The sequence below is a fragment of the Mycteria americana genome, chromosome 4 (assembly GCF_035582795.1).
Source record: "Mycteria americana isolate JAX WOST 10 ecotype Jacksonville Zoo and Gardens chromosome 4, USCA_MyAme_1.0, whole genome shotgun sequence".
NCBI classification, from domain to species: Eukaryota; Metazoa; Chordata; class Aves; order Ciconiiformes; family Ciconiidae; genus Mycteria; species Mycteria americana.
This window is the reverse complement of record NC_134368.1, coordinates 74129676-74146766: the sequence shown is the minus strand read 5'-3', so window position 1 is coordinate 74146766 and position 17091 is coordinate 74129676. Positions and strand designations below refer to the sequence as shown.

The 17091-nt window shown below is 36.6% G+C and overlaps 1 protein-coding gene across 7 annotated transcripts in view; it reads right to left on the bottom strand.

Moving 5' to 3' along the window:
* Positions 1–17091, bottom strand: part of LRBA (LPS responsive beige-like anchor protein) — a 434320-nt gene that overhangs the window by 37731 nt on the left and 379498 nt on the right. For 5 of the 7 annotated variants that reach the window (XM_075500920.1, XM_075500925.1, XM_075500922.1 and 2 more), the window contains 4 exons: positions 11442–11531; positions 7958–8150; positions 5175–5237; positions 1651–1806 (listed from right to left, as the gene is read on the bottom strand). In XM_075500920.1, the coding sequence (XP_075357035.1) occupies positions 1651–1806; positions 5175–5237; positions 7958–8150; positions 11442–11531 (502 nt within the window). Of the gene's footprint in view, positions 1–1650; positions 1807–5174; positions 5238–7957; positions 8151–11441; positions 11532–17091 lie in introns of those variants that run through there. The other 2 variants (XM_075500924.1, XR_012775615.1) reach the window with 2 other exon arrangements.

Here is a 17091-nt window from a genome sequence, read left to right as displayed (position 1 = left end):
CCTTTTTGTGTTAAGTGCTAAAATATAATTGAATTCAACACTTGTGATCACTTGCCATGATGCATTACTGATCACATCATCTTTTTCCCTTGCTGTTCTGCTGATTTCAGAGTAAGTGCTTCACTACTATATTCTCATTTTAATTCAAAGCAAAATAAACTACATCTGAATTCTCTGATTTAACCTAGAGCTAGAGTTGCTATATTGACAAACAGGAGACACACAGAAAACAAAAATCTTCTGCAACTTTTTTGACAACTGTATTTTGGTTTATACCATTATTAGCTATGGTAGTAATGAAATGCCTGCTGTATCAGACTTACAGACAGGATATAGCTTCATGAGATATTTGTAGTTCAGACTGATAGAAGACAAAGCTACCAAAATCATACAAGTTCCTCCCAAAGGTGTAAAGTAAAATATATCCTTTGACATAAAAAAATTCGTTCTCTATTCATATAAATCAAGAATATATGCTGAATATTTATTACTGCTAGCTAACTTTTCTGAAGATCTTTAAATTCACAGTTTTATGTAAATTTATTTTCATCAATGAGAAAATTAAACTAAGAAGGGTCTAACAAGATGCCTGTATAATGAATTGTAGGCAGTCAATATGAAGTAAATGGAACTTCTCCTTTATACTTAAGGCTTTAAAATAGCAAAAATGACAGATATGCTAAAATAGGCCATGAGATCTAGTCTTAACAGATTTTCATTAAAGACCATCCTGTTTTGTTAAACATTTTGGTTTGCCGAGTGTGAAAAACACTATTAACTAATATATTTAAGAAATGATGACAAACATGTAGGATATTCCCTAGAGATTAATAATTTACTGGAAAGCTTGATAGCACACACACATTAAGCACACTGGGTCATTAATCCCAAAGAAGTACCTTGCAGTGAGGTCGCTATTCCCATTATAAGATAATGAAAGGGAAAAAATCATACTTATTTTTTTCTGAGACTCCATGGCTTTTAAATTCCTGTAGCTCTTACACTGAAAGATTCTTTTCTATTTAGCATGACACATGCATGACTTCAACAGTTTGGATACATGCCAGCTGACAGACTAATTTAACTGCTGCCCATTATATCGATCAGTTTATGTTATATGAAAGAATTCAGTGGCTCCAAATCAATTTTTCTGTTATAGCATAGCTTTCAAAGGCTTTCATAAGTATTCTTTCACCAGATTTCAAGACTTCACTTCTGTTCTTATTCTGTGGTGCTTGCCTGTATTTCCTCAAAAAAAATTCTCTGGTGTTGAAAACCAACCAGAGTTAAATTCAAATAAGCACTCTATGAACAATTAATTCTCCTGTTATGCAAAGCTTCACAAAAACTCATTTACTTGTGGAAACTACAGTGTAAGAACAGCCATGCCTGTCATATAGATTTGAAGTGTGATGCTATGGCTAAACAAGAGCTCCTTGTCTTACATTTGCCATCATTCCACAAAAATGATAGCATACAATACACAGTAGTAGTAGGTAAGAAAAGATTTGACAAATATTATTAATAGGGGAATAAATACATACTCCACTTTCTCCCTCCCACTCCCCATTCTTTCTTTATTTGAAACAGTAGGTTGACAATGAACAGAAAAATCTTTTAAGCTATTCCCATATTTTAAAAATACATTACCTGAGTCGGTAGAATAAACTCGGAAACTCTTGTCCCAGAAGCCACAGACCAAGATGTAACGATTATCAGAGGTGATGACAAAACACTGGGAATGTACCTGAATGCTTTGGTCTAAAAGGTCAGTGATTTGCCTTCTGTGCATACCCGTATTGCTGGCTGAACAGAAAGACACACAAATCAAGAAATTTTAGCATCCACATTCAGAGAATAAAAGCACATTTTAGAAACTTACGTTCACACCAAAACTATATCTCACTGCTGTTACTTGTTTTTTGTGGCAGGGACATTTTCTTTCTACTTTTACTATAAAATACTCATTACACTTCTGGGAACAATGCTAATTCCTTGTAGTATATATTCTAAAATAGAAGTCGTCCCTTCCTTAAGTCAAATGCAGCTGACAAATATAAATGAAAGACTGCAAAAAGGAATGATACATAAAAGTGTAATAAGCTTCCTTTCCCCCTTCTTCTAGTATAGGAAATTAAAAATTAAGAAACAAAGGAAGGGAATGTAATTATAAGACAGTACATATACATATATGCTCAAAAACTATATACATAGTGGCTCAAATGCAGCAGACAACAGAATTATGATTTCAAAATCGTACAAAAGTTGTATTTCATTGCACGCATTGTAATTTAAAAAAATAATACCTGCAGTAAACATCACTACCATTTCACACTTTTTTGAGCATTGCACAAAAATTAACCAGCTTATCTCCATAATCTCCTTTAGGGTTGAGAGAAAATATTTACCCTACTTTGATCACCTGCTGTTTTATTTCCCCAGATAATCTTGCATTGTGAACCCACAGAATGGACAGGAATCAATTAATGAACACATTTTTCATATTATATTTTGTCCTTATTAATTGATGTGTGTGCATATATATATATATATATATATGGGTCCCTATAGCTATATATAATGAAAATCCTACAGTGGAGGAAGAACTTTTAATGTTCTTTGTTCCTGAGGGAACCTGACTCCCATCCCAGGAAAGTAAATTCTCCAGGGCCTGGGTTTGTCTGCCGACTGCTCGGAGCACTATTACTTCCATTCCAGGTGGTCCCCCGGCCCTGTCTCTGTCCTGGTCTTGTGCTTTGCTTTACTCTTTGTTCTTTAACTTCTTTCCATTCTCACGGGCTAGCTATCCCCTAAGCCTTGGGCTTATTCCATTTACTCTGTATCAAATCCTTAATTTATTTATGCTTTCGCTATGTTTAAAATATTGATACTGTCTTGTCCATATGGGTAGCAAATAATTTAGCAAAGTATTGCCACTTCCTCTGCAGGTAACACATAGCGGGGCCTTCACCACTGTTGGGACCACTTAAAGAGTAACAACAATGCACTATAATGCACAGTGAAGGGTTCTGTATGACAAAATAATGGAAAATAAACCCCCCCAAAAACATGCAGATCGACACATTCAGTGTGGATAAGACCTTCAAAAAACTTCACCTCAAAAAGAGGTCTAGGATCTGTGTCATATCAGACATTGCTGTTTTACATCTTCCTGTGCAACTGGAAAATGAGAACAGCAGGAATCCCTTCTTATGACCAAGACAGCAAAAAGATTCCTGCTATAACCATAAAAGTGTAATTTTGTGGTCCTCTTAGGTGCCATTTCTAGGTAAATGTGTCTAGCCACAATTAAAAACCTTTAATATTATCTACGTAATTACTTGCTTGTACCCAATGATGCTACTTAACAGTGACAAAGAAAGCCTTAAACCTTTTAAACTATGTCCAATGTAATCACAAGGCTGATTTGAGATCTATTGTCTGAAAAGAATATTAAACCATTTTTCAGAACTATGAACATTAATTTTAAAGGTGTTTATACCGAACAAAAGTCAAAGTATTTTGTAAATTAAAGGCAACCCTGAAAATTGAATTATAATATTAAAATTATGAAAAATGCAAATGAAAATAAAAATTTTATTTCCTTCCGAATGTTCTTCGCAATATGTAGAAAAATCATCAGACAGGCCCAATGTGATTTTGGTTTTTTTGCTGTGATATTTTTAAGATCTACTTGATAGCAGGTTTTAAAGCAGAATATACATTTACTGCTCCAAACATTTTTTGGATAAAATCTATTTCAGGAAGGAAAGAAGACTTACAGCACATGTCCTCCTCATTATAAATTATAAGTATTGCATTATTCAGATGGAATTGATTTTTAAAACTTTTGGAAAAACATTTTAATTTTATCAGCTCTATAAAGTGGTTTAATATGCCCACACTGTTCCTGATTTATCATAGAGCTTACCCAGCAAAACGGCTACCCAGCAACAGTCTGTATGTACAGACTGATACAATGCAGTTCCCTCTGTGATATGCATATTAGTTTTGAAATTAATTCTCACTGGCCGACAGACCTGTCATTCTAACCTACCCAGGCAAGTTCATTTTTGCTCTGATTTTTCCATGCTTCTATAATTGGCCACTTCACTTCTTTTTCACTTAAACTACAATCCTGAAACGGACAGTTTAAAAAACAGAGCTATGTCTGAAATCTAATAGAATTGGGGTGGAAAGGGGGGAGAATCCTGTCCTTTTTGCTCCTGTGAACTGTCCTACAACTAGTTTGTATTTTGAGGTTAGGTTGTTTGAGTTTTCCTTTTTTGATCACGTTTAAGGTTCCATTTGCCATGCTACAGGCTCCTGAATTATAGTCTAAGTACACACTCCCCAAAGTTGGGTCTGTAATGAAAGAACTGACCAAACTCTAACCATGCTAATAGGAAAATCAGCTCTATATAAACTAATAAACCTCTATAATAAAAAGTCAGGAATTGAATCTATTACACTGAGTCATTAAATAGAAGAGAGACATTTCTCCACCCCTTTTTAATAAACAAAAAACATACACAAATTTAACTAGTGATGCTGATCAAAAGATGCAATACCCTTGAAAAATGAATACTAATATCTCAATACTAAAATGGAGTAGGCAATATATTTCAACTTTGAAACCACTTTGCAATTACACATTAATCCCCTCAGCCTGAACAGCAGGTCTATGAAGAAAGGATTGATCTCCTTTAATGATGAAACCCTGGCACCATGGTTTTATTTTTCACAACACGGTGCAGTTAAGAACCCCACTGTTATTATGAAAATTTCCTCAGCAAAGGAGCTCCATCACATTACCAGTGCACCAATTCATCATAACGTGCCTCGCTCCTGCTCATCAACAAGTCTGAGTGATGAAAAGATCCAATATTATCCTGACAGTACTTCATGCACATTCTCAATCACACATTATTACAGCATCCATATTAATTTTCACTGACACGCGTCCTAGGCCTGTTCAAATTAGGCAAACCAACGAGGGGGAGTTGATGAAATACCAGCATAGCCACAGCTCATTGCATTCCAATTTGCATGCAAATGGTTTATCAGGAAAATTCCATTCCCAGCAACCAGCAAGTGAAAAACAACCGTAATCTACACTTCAGGGCCACCATACAGAGCTTAATGAATCGCAAAGAGAGAAGGAAGTGACAGACCTATGAGAGGATCGATTTCCACTGGCAGCTGGTAAGGCTGGTCTTGTACAGCACCTTGATGAGCTGGAATTCAGGAAAGAAGATTTTAAAACTCTGCATTTTTTTAATATGTAAAGCCACACACATTTTCTAAATCAAAGCTACATCCTTTTTTTTTTTAAACTCTTCAAGATTCTTCTGCATCAATTGAATTTAAAAAAAGAAAAATTCCAGGTGCTTTCGTTGGCTGCTTATTAAACATTTATTTTAGATTAGTGTTATTCTGAATCTATGCTATCAGCAGCAGCTCCGGTCCTGAGCCATAAGCTCTAGCAGATGCTTTACTGGCAACCTCTCCTGTCGCAACAAAACAAAATTAAGTGGTAAAGAGCACTGAAAACAGAATGTGACAACCATCTGCTGACTGTGGCAAATACTATTTTCCTCTTTACTTTTTAAAGCACTGCTTTGAACAAGTGAAGCACAAAGGACATTTTTTTAAAAAAGTCAGTTTATGATGCAGACAGGGAAATCTTATAGTCATCCAGTATTTAAGGATTCATCCATCACCAAAAACCATTTATTTGCAAGTTTGCATAGAAGTTAATATATAATTCTGCTGACCTACGTTTCATCTGGGCACCTGGCATACCGGTGAAATGTTTACCACCTGAATTTTCCTTCAGTGTTAAAAAAAGTGCCTTTTTTCCACAGCTTCACTAAAAACAAACAAGCAAGCAAGCAAACTCCCCACCCCCACCCCAAACAGCCCACAAGACATTCTTGGAAGCGGAACAAAAAATAATGGCTGAATACTTACACCTATGATTTTTCTATCTACCATCCATAGCTTAATATAAAAATTAGTATCAATAGAAGGGTTTCATAAGTAATTGGGAAGTCAAAGTTCTGCTGCAATGAAACACTAACAGAGAACAAAACATGAAATCCACATGACAAAATGGAGGCACCCTGTTGGGTACCAGTGCCATTAGATGCCAGCAAAGCTACCAAACTCATATACAAAAGCAAGAATGAGATTTTTAATTACACATCAGTGACAACTGGTCATTTGGCAACTTAACTTTTTTATCATGGTGCCTAATTAGTAAAGACAATGCTAAGCCCACAGCAGGAGATATGGAGTAGTAATGATACCTGCCCTCTAATCCTAGTAGATCCCATTTTGGTATAAAATTTGAAGGCAACAACAGTGAAGTCTAGTGAAGCTTGTCTCAGGAGTCCATACCCAGATATCTTAAGCATAGTACTCCATTAACAGCCTGCAGCTGATCAGTGTGCTCTCAAAGAAGTGGGGTGAGGTAGGTTTCTGTTGGCTTTTGTTTGTCTTGAACTGGAGGTTTTCTTGAGCTCTTTGTAAAGGCAAGACAAGTGTAAAATGCCTCTAAATGAAAAAATAGTGACTCAAAAGCACAGCTTACTGTTCTCCCATTCAGACGTGAGGGAAAAAACAAAATCTGAAGGTTTTGTTCAACTCAAAACAGTTGATTACTACACTCAACAATTGGTTGCTTGCTCACAGATCATCAACCAGCAGACTTACGAGGAAATCAAAATCAACTCCTCCAGCTTTAGAACTTCTTCTTTTCCCATGACTGTTGTATGTCCACAAACGCTATTTTTTAAAAGTCTTGAATATTATATGCCCAAGGTCACACATCCAAGGTATGAGAGGATATTGCCATCCTCCTTTCAAACAAACGTCAAGAGCCCTGTAAATAGTTCTTGCTCACAACTTGTTATCTAGACAAGCCTCCCTTCCCCCCTTCCTTCCCACCTTTCCTTTTAAGCATTTCTTGGGTGGCTGAAATAATACATAGATGTTTCTATTTGTACAATGTTGAGAGGTAATTTGTAAGAATTAGGAAAAAGTGTGGGAGTCATCTGGCTTTTTTCAAAATGTAATCAAGGACCACGGGTCCAGATTTCTTAGTAGGAATTTCAGTGATGTGAGTACTACTCTGATGCAAATATCTTCTATTTAAGTTATTTGAGTAGAAGCTCTTTTTTCCCTTTCTTGAAAAGCCTTTGACGAGATTTACTGCATACCACTGAAATAAACTACCTTTCATGGCTTGGGCCTGAGACTGTCATAGTCAGGGAAAGGAGGATGAGTGCCTTTAAGATTAGAGAACATTAGAATTGAAAAGAGAATTATTATATTCCCAAGTCCAACACATTTTTAAAGGAAAATTAATTGGATTGGTTGCTATGCAAATGGATATGTTGTTTTCTTTTCATATTGACAAATACAATACATAAGCACCTAATAACTTGGGGATGTTTAAGTTACAGACGATACAGACTTCCCATATATTTTATCTTCTAATACTCATTGAGTGGCTTTAACATCAGAATATGGTGTTCATAATCAACTAGAAAAAGATAGCAAGAAAGATTTCAGGCAAGTTCTACATGCTTTAAAACTTGTCTTTGACGCGATATGGTTCAGGTTTCCATCTGACTGAAAAACAAATTCAAGAGGAAGAGTGGGACTTCATCATGATAAAATAGTGATATACTGTTTTAGTGCCTGATGGCCTGGAAAGCAATATATCGTTGTTACAAACCTTTTGTGTGCTACACATCTTACTACACAATAGTTCAGATTACCTTTTTAAGGAGAAACTAAATCCACATGTGAAGAGCATGCTGTGGCAATGAACTGGACTTGCTCTTCACACTTTAAATTTAAAACAGTTCTGCAACAAATTTTGAAACAGACGACAGAAGTACTGCTTGCTGGCAGTGGTTTCTTAGGCTACTTACTATAATTTACTTACCAGGAAGATTATGCCACTTGTTTACAGCAAATAGCCTATTTGCAGTAACTGTGATCACAGCAGGAGTGGCCAGACCAGGCTGGGTGTTGGCTGCTACATGAGTGACAGGGGAGTTGGATGGGAACTTTAGAACCATGATAACGTCCTGTTGAGCTTGGTCTGTGAACATCAACGGACTCTGCAGGAGGAGATACTGTTGAGTGCACACAACAAGAACCCAAATACACGGGAAAAGAAAACATGGGGAGGAGAAAAGAAGACAGGACAAGAGAAGGAAGATTGGATTAAAACACACAAGATCCAATAGCAGCTGCAGTGAAAAGCAAATGCAATAATAGTGGACAGGCTTGTGGAAACAACCATTTTAGGTAGAAAAACCTTCATGTACACTATTAATTTGAGGGCCTTGTTGAACACAGGGTGTCTATATACAAACTTTGCTACAGATCACAGCAGATTAAACTAAAAGTTTCCAATCACCTATCTCTGCCAAAAGAATTCTCCTTCCTATCTGCAGAGATAGTATGTCAAGGAAAGCAATGCCAAACTAGGAGGGAACAAGGGCGGGGGGGGGGAAGTGAGCAAAAGAAATTCCTGCTCCCAGAGATTGTCTCCAGTTGCGTTAAATTGGCAGACTGCAATTCTTTACAAGCCAGATGAGAACATGAAAGCACATTAAAATAAACAGATACACACATACACTAGATATATGTTCTGTATATATTTCTGGTGTACAAAAATAAGATTTATGAATGCAAAGTAGAAGACTTCACTGCAAATGTGTTTCAAAGGACAAACATAATTAAATGCAGTTGTAAAGAATATAAAGTGGACGTGATTACAGACACTATCCTGCATTGTTTCTAGAAATACTAAAGGGAGGGAATGAATCCAGACTCTCATTTTCAACATAATATTTTTAGGTTTTAGTTTTTCAATTTAGTAAGTTGAGAAGTTTAAAAACTTTTAAACTAATCTCTCTAACAATATTGCAAATGTTGAAACAAAATGTTGAGGACCTTAGATCCAGATATCAAACATAAGGAGGAAAAGCAAAACTTAATGTGTCTGTGATTATGTGGTGTACCTAAAAAAAGAGAACTCCATTGAGACATAGATACAACCATCCTAGTCACCAGTAGCCATATTGCTCTAGTATTTGTAATTTTCTAATAACTGAATTAGAACACTAATGAAGTGTTCTTGGCTGTTTTCCACCTGCAATATTTCATTACATATATGTGTATGTAAGTGCATACATTTAATGTATATTTATACAGAACTAATAAAAAAATTAAATACATTTGCATTTTTATTATCACTCCTTTTTAAAAAGTTATTAAGAGTACTTAGAAAAACATATTGCTCTATGAATTCCTATTTACAGTCTTTGCATAAAGGTGTAAATAAAAGCAACTAATAAGCTACCCAGACACCCTTCTGAGCAAGTGGCTAAAAGCCAATCAATATTATGAGTTAATCCTCCCTGGATGCTCATTCAATTAAAGGTGTCAGTAATGCCTCATCTGATGTGGCCTCAATTAAATCCAGCTATCTGATGGTTGAAAACACAAGGGGATACAGCAACAGCAGCAAAACCAGACAAATAGGCAGCCTTCGTGTGACTGCTAATTACTACACCTGGTGTATATTATGGCTTGTGCACTTAACACAGCACGTGGTAGCTTTCAGTTCGGCTGTATTCATGCATACATGCACACACACACATGAAAACAGAAAACTCAGTAAATAATACAACTAGAAAGAATTCAAAATTGTGACAGGAAAAACATCCTTACTGTATTTCAACTCCAGGAATACTACTTTTAAAACCACTTAATATATTGCTATTATAAAATCATGTACTAATAACCACAAATCTGGCCAAAGCAAGTGGAGAACTAAGGGTTTTTTTCTGTGCGTACCTCAGCCCAAAAAATCCACAGGAGTTAGAAACAGTTAACTTCATAGAATTTAACTTCTTCCATTACATACTAAATCTTTACTAATTCACCATCATGAAAAATATTACAATAAAACCACACAAACTGCTTCCTGGCATCAAATTTATTTATATAACAATGGGCCTGACAAACACGTCAACAATCAACTTCTCAAGTTCCTCCTCTTCCTGAAACAAATCCCTCTAAATTAGGGCAAGTGCCTAGTGCATGGCACCATGACAGACGGACACACATATGGCATGTAACTGTATGATGAAGGCACTTGGGCTCCCCGACATCCCTGTTAACAGGGCTCTTCTGAAAGAGCACACACAAGTCACTGCAGCGGTCTGCAGCCCTGGGACACTACGTGGGAGGTGCAATGGGCCAGCAGATCACAAATCAGCACAATCAGCTCTGCCCATCCAGTACACGGGATCCCAGGGCAGGAGCATGTCTACAGCACAGCTGTCAAAGTGTAGCATGTACTGGCTGCAGAAAGGGTGGTGGGGATGGGGGGAGAGCGAGCTGAGCAAGTCTCATGTACAACCCATGACATATTTGAGAAAGGCTAGTAGCTCAATTTGACAAGAAAGTATACATTTCTTAGACTCCTACATCACAAGGTTTGTAAGCTACTTTGGAAACATTTCAGATTTTTGTGTAATTTTTCTAAAACCTTTTGCACTTCAGATATGTTTTTAATCTAATAACCTTAGTCTGCTTGAGTAGGACATATGTCTTACAGAACATACAAGAAGAAAATGTCTTTTTTTACATTTCAGTGTAAAATGTCCATCTTAACAATAAGGGAATGTAACCTTTTGAAAAACTTGGGAATTAGCAGACCATTTGCTCCACTTTGTCAGAGTATCACTTAATATACTTAGTTCTGGATCTATGACAACACAAATGATATTTTAGACCCAAGGACTGAACACAACATGATATGGAAAGTAATCAGTAATAAAATAATAGTTTGTATAATAAAATTATATTAGACACAAGTAGAGGTAAAAGGGAAAGCATGTTAATGCTCACTGCCTGGATTTTATCACCCTAGCTTTACTGCAAAACACATTTAGTCACATTCTTTGCTATGTAAGTTTCAGCTCATGAATTCCTAGTAATCCTAGTTTTAGGGGAAAACCTATGCCTTGGGGAAAAGACAAGGAAGTTCCACCTCCTAAATCCATGCTTCTTGGGGAATCTGCCAAAGATTAACTAAATTGTCTCCATGATGACTGGCTCTCACCTGTACAGGTATGGTATTAACAAAATCAACTGATTAAGTGTTCTTAGATTACACTGACAAAAAAGGTCTGTACTAGAAATCAATACAATCCTTTCAGCAATAAATAAAATAATAGTTAAGCACTGCATAGACTCCCAGTCCTACAAAATCGTAACTCATCTGCTGTTTTTAATAACAGAATTCCATGACCACATAAAAACAAAGTGAAGTGGCTGGTTCTGTAACTTTAAGATAGCAAAGGAGGTGAACAAAATGGCAGGTCACAAAGAGTTAACATGGTACTTACCACCTGCATGGCAGAACTTCTTGGAGGATGTGGTTCTATGAGCAGTTGGGAAGGGGTCTGTCCAAAACTTCGTATTTGAGCTTCAACAGCCTGGGAAAGGCACAGGCAGGTTTGCATGTTAAGAGGTGCTAATTACAGGCAATAGAACCATAACTGTCACCTGAAAATGTCATTCCACACTTCTGGCTTGTTTCATGTTGAAAATCAACCCCGTGTGTTCACTGTGGGGCTAAGTGCTTGGCACTGGTACTAAGAATGAGGTAATCATTTTAGTACTGTGGATGCTATTTCCATGAGAAACTCTGCAAAACCTCATCCTGCTCAATGATATTAAACAGAAACAAGCTATTATAATCAGAAACCCTCTTTATTGGCTCCATTTTTCCTTTCTAACACTGGCTTATCCTGTTTGTATCATAACTCAGAAACAAAGTTAATTTTTAAAAAGTTTCTGTAAGCATTAAGAGTGTTCTACTTTCTATTTAAACTCCATTGCTTAGTTTCACAGCAATAACTACAATGAAAGCAACACCAAGCTTTTTTCTTATTTTCATTTTTATTTAAAAAGAGCAAATAACTTTAGGATGCATTAAACTACCACAGCAGGACTAATATTAAATGCAGCTAATGGAGAACATGAAGATATAATGCAACTTTTTTTAAAAAAAAAAGTTTCTCTGTATCTTCAGCAACATGCTTTACCACTTTCTTCATAGGGCATACATGAAAATACCATCTCATGCACAGTGATTTCTTAAAAATAATTACACTGAAATGTGTGAACTTATACCTCTTGCCTAGGCACATCCAACTAGTTTTCCATGTTGCTACCATTGGCCCACTGGCTTAAAGATAAAATCAAGCAGCCAAAATTCGACAGGTTGAATTTTGTCAATATCAGCCAGGCCCCTCCACTATCCACAGAAACAGGCTAATACTACAGAAAATATTAAATCATTCATCTTAGATTAAATCTCTTTCATTGTGAGCTAAATTAAGTAAAATTACCTTGCATTTGCTGTGTGCTAACAGATGGCATATGAACCAATACTTTAGTTTCTCTGTTGCATGGCGCATTGAGCCCTACATTCTCAAAAGTGTCTAGTGATGCTGAGTACCAAAGCTGAGGCATCAGCAAGTCCTACTTTCAAAACAAGTCCTGAAAATCAGACCTTTCAAAAAAGTTCTTTAAATGGGATGCTTGAATGCTAAAACAGAAAACCACTAAGCCACTTTTTAGCTATTAGAACACTGTGGTTTTCTCTCAGAGATTCTTCTTTTCCGTGGTTCAGCATACCTTGAGGCTCCTTACACTTATATTTCCTGTTCTGTTTTAGCCACTCATTAAAATTGAGACAATGGAATAACACTTATGCTGATCTTATTCTTACAAACAACTATTTTTAGGTAATAATAGAGACTATTACTAGGACACAAAATGTTCTCCTGTTACAGAAATAATAAAACCAAAAGTAGAATGCACCTGAGGCCTTAAGATCATCAAAAATAATAATCCTCTGATAGGAAACGTGCCATCCAAAACACTTGACTTTATTACATTTGGCAGGGCTTTTGAAACATCTGAACTCACCAGAACAGGAGTTGCAATTACTCTATGGACAGATTCTAACACTCTTGCCCACTCTGGGAAGCACTTTAATCTTCAAAGAACAGGTGAACACGTAAGTTTATCAAAAAGCCAGCTGAAATCCGACATACAAACACTGTGATTCAATGAGTACTTTTTGAGGAACAGCAATATCAGATTCGTGAAACACTAAAGCTCAGTAAGACCATCAGAGTCCCCTTCCTAGTGATGAGACATGCTACATTAAAATTCAAATCTGGGGTTTTGTGACTCGAGATATCAAGGGAATCACAAGGGCATAGAATTTGAGGTCCCTTAAGACATGAGGCATTAACAAAGCAACAGCATACTGGTCACCAGCTCTAACCTCTCCATAAAAAGCTGTTAGTTTCAAAACACCCAGATTAAAAAGATGTGCCTACATTTACTTGCAGATTGAGTGGAATATCTTTACTAGCAAATGGGAATTCTGTGTTGCGTTGAGGGTAGAACCAGAAGAACACAGGAGGAGCAGAATGCAGACAGTCCTGGAAGTCAGTTATTCTGTGCTTGTTAAAATCTTTAGGGCAAATCTACTTTCTATAGGACCTACTATTTATTTCCTATAAAATATATATGCAATATATTATTCAAAATGAATAAAATATTCTTGAAGCACAGCTCCCATGCATTTCTTTTAGAGCTGAAAATAGAATAGATAAAATGAGGAAATAATAAGCTTCAGATTTGTTAACTTCCTTGTACATTGACTTATGTTCAATATAGAAACTTCCATTCCCAAATAGCCCACGTTCAGCATTTAAAGGGAGTCAGAATTTTGTCTTACCCATGAAATCTGGTATATCCCTTAATTCCCAATGCTATCTCTACAAACTATACTCTCTCACATAGTGCCAGTACTAAGAAAGGGAAAATTAAACACAAGATACCACATATTGATGCAGAGCATTTCAAATACTTCAAATACATTAATCATAACAAGAGCCCAAAACTCATGTAGAACAAAAATCAGATGTTGTAATTGCTTTAATCAATGAAAGATCAGCAGCCAGAACACTATTTTCCACAGTCCAGATCTCAGAGGAACTCATCACCTACCAGCAACATAAAAACTGGAAGAGACACAGTTATGATTCCACTGCTTACTCACATACATGATGCTCATCATTATCACACTCCTAGACCCCACAACAGCAGCAGCAGAACAGCTATTTGTCTCCCACCCACCCTCAGTGCAGAAGAGTATCCCTCTGGGATATTAAAAACAAATATAAAATATTCTACTCAACCCGCAAGTAGGTAGTCACTGCCTGTTTTCACATAGTGTTCTATCAGAACTGGTGAAACTGCTGACCAGTGGGACAATGATTTTGCCAAAGCCTGCCTTAGAGGACCACAAATTCTCCATTTCAGTCTTCAACAGACCGTTTCTACATCCATGTTTATGATCTAGCTTGAGTTTGGGATTTACAGTTCCGGCACAAACAAGTCTTTTAGACTCATTAGGTTCCATCTGGTCCTTCCAAAAAATATGAGCGCTTACATTTCCAGGATTACAATAGCCCCCTAACACAATCTTTCCGTTTTAGCCAACAGACCTGGGAAAAATCTACATTCAGATCACGTCCTACCACAGGTAACAAGGTTTCATAAAATATCAAAACTGTACATACAGTAAAGGCACAGATATTGGTATCCGTATGTCCTCTTTACTAACATCTTCAGAGATCCAAAAGAAATTTGTAAAACTGTTGAGTAAAGGCAACAACACTTGCACAGTTATGTCTAGACATAGTGGCTAGACTTCAGCAGAAAAACCTTTTGCATTCCTTTTAATTACCAAGAAAAAAAGTAAAGATTTCTTTATTTAGCTTCAACATTTCTTAATTATGACCAAGAGAGTGTACTAGCAACCCCAAATGATTCCTTCCTTTTCCCAGATTGTATTCAAAGTCAATCCAGATGTCAACTCCATGTTCCGATGATATCTCAGTCAGAGGATCACATACAGAAGAATGCAAGATAATCTCCCTCTGTCTGCAGAAACATGTGATGGTGGAGCTAGAATCAATCCTCATTCGCTCAATTTACATAACAATAGAAAGAGAAATACAGGGCATTTTAGCCACCAGATGTCACTCAGACTTTTGTTCAAACTGTCAAAGAAAATCAGCTAGGAGCAGGGAATCTTTTCCTCACAGAGATAACTAACACCTCCTTTAAAGAAAACAACCTACCACTTACCTGAGAATATACAGTAAAATGACCATGAGTCAAGAAGTCATCAACTCACTTTCTAACAAATTATAGCCCAGCTTCTGACTTAATTTTCTTGAAAAATGTATTACTAGCATTAGTCAGTATTACTAAGAGACTGCCAGCTTCTTCTAGTGGCAGAGGAAGGGCATGTGTTCTCACATTGCTGAATCTCTCTGGAGCATACAACTATTTAGATTATTGTAGGTAGAAATATTTGGGAAATTTGCACAACTAGTTTCACATCTATTAAAGACACTATATAACTGGAAAAGCAATAACCCTTGTTTGAAAGATATCTTTAGTTCCACAAACTCTTATCTCTGAAAGCATGCTGCATACCACAAAGTAAAAGATAATATCATTCAACATTTTGTTTCACTGCTTCTCAAATATCTCAGTAAAATAGCCTTCTTCCTGTTAATCCTCTACAAAAACAAAACTTTGGTAAAGCCAGAATTGTTCCAGATGCTACAACAAGAAGTAATAAAATGAAACAAGGTAACTAACCCTTTACAATAATCCACACAGTATGCATCTCAAACCTCATACTTATATGATAAACATGGTATTTTGAATGTCAATTAATTTATAAGTATGAAAGCCATAAGCAAATTTCACAAGTTAACATTTATCCAATTACCACAATAACCTGTTCCTAAAAAAGTCTCCTGGATCATCTCCTCTTTTCTTGGGGGCTGGGAAGGGGAGAAGGGGAATAGGGAAGTAATTAAAAGAGGAAGAGTGAAAAACTTGAAAACTTGGCTTAGCTATAATGTAGCTTTTGGCCACTGCTTAGTACGGATATTTTCAGTCTCTGAACTTACCCTCTAATCTAACTGTGAAGAAAGTTAATTCAACAGTATGCAGTACCCACCAAATACAGCTGTAAATTTTTTGGGAAGGAGGGTGATGGGGAGGTTGAACATATGGATGCAGTTAAGGTAAAAACAGATGTTTGTTACTTTTCTTTGCAGCAACACTCAGAAACTAAGTCAAAATTGCTTTTTTTCATGTTTATGTCTGAAAGAACTATAAAATTAAATATGAGGGAGGGCGGGTGGAGGGGGAACTGCAGTGAGTGTCACAGAGAAAGAATGAAACGGTCTCCAGTTTTGAACTCAAATCCTGAAATGAAGGCCCATATAGTTAAAAGGCAAGACATACACCATTTAACTCTAGATTTAAAGGCCCTTAAAAAGACTAGCTCACAGTTGCTTTCATCATGCCTGCTCAGACACAAAACACCAAATTGTCTAAAGAGTCTAACGGCACAGCATACCCATGTTAAAATGCACACCTCAGTCTGAATGCACGACAAGCTACAACCTTACTGTTTGCTTCGAAGGGGCTACTTTCAGTCAATGTGTCTTTACAGATCTACACCGAAGTATTTCCAGTTACTTCTCAAATCTGTAAGATTTAATTGCCAAACATTTGAAAACCCAGGTGAAATAACATCATGCATTGTAATACATATTCTTTCAGCGTACGTGTTAGGGACAGAAACTGTTTTGGGTTCATCCTCCATCTTTCTACCCAGTATTTATGTCCAGAAAACAACAGTCCGTGCAAAAATAATTACTTTGGCTCTCTGCCGCTCCTACCTCACTTCTCAATATTCAAAAAGGTTTACACACATGTTCCTCAGTGATTTCCATTGGCTTGAGCGATATGCAATTATGATTACTTGCTTTCCCTTTCCTTCCACCCAGATGTTGCTTTACAGCACCAGAGAACACAGAATATTTGACAGGTTTCCCCTCAGACAGTGAAGTTGAATGGCTTAGCAGCCAACTGACTAGC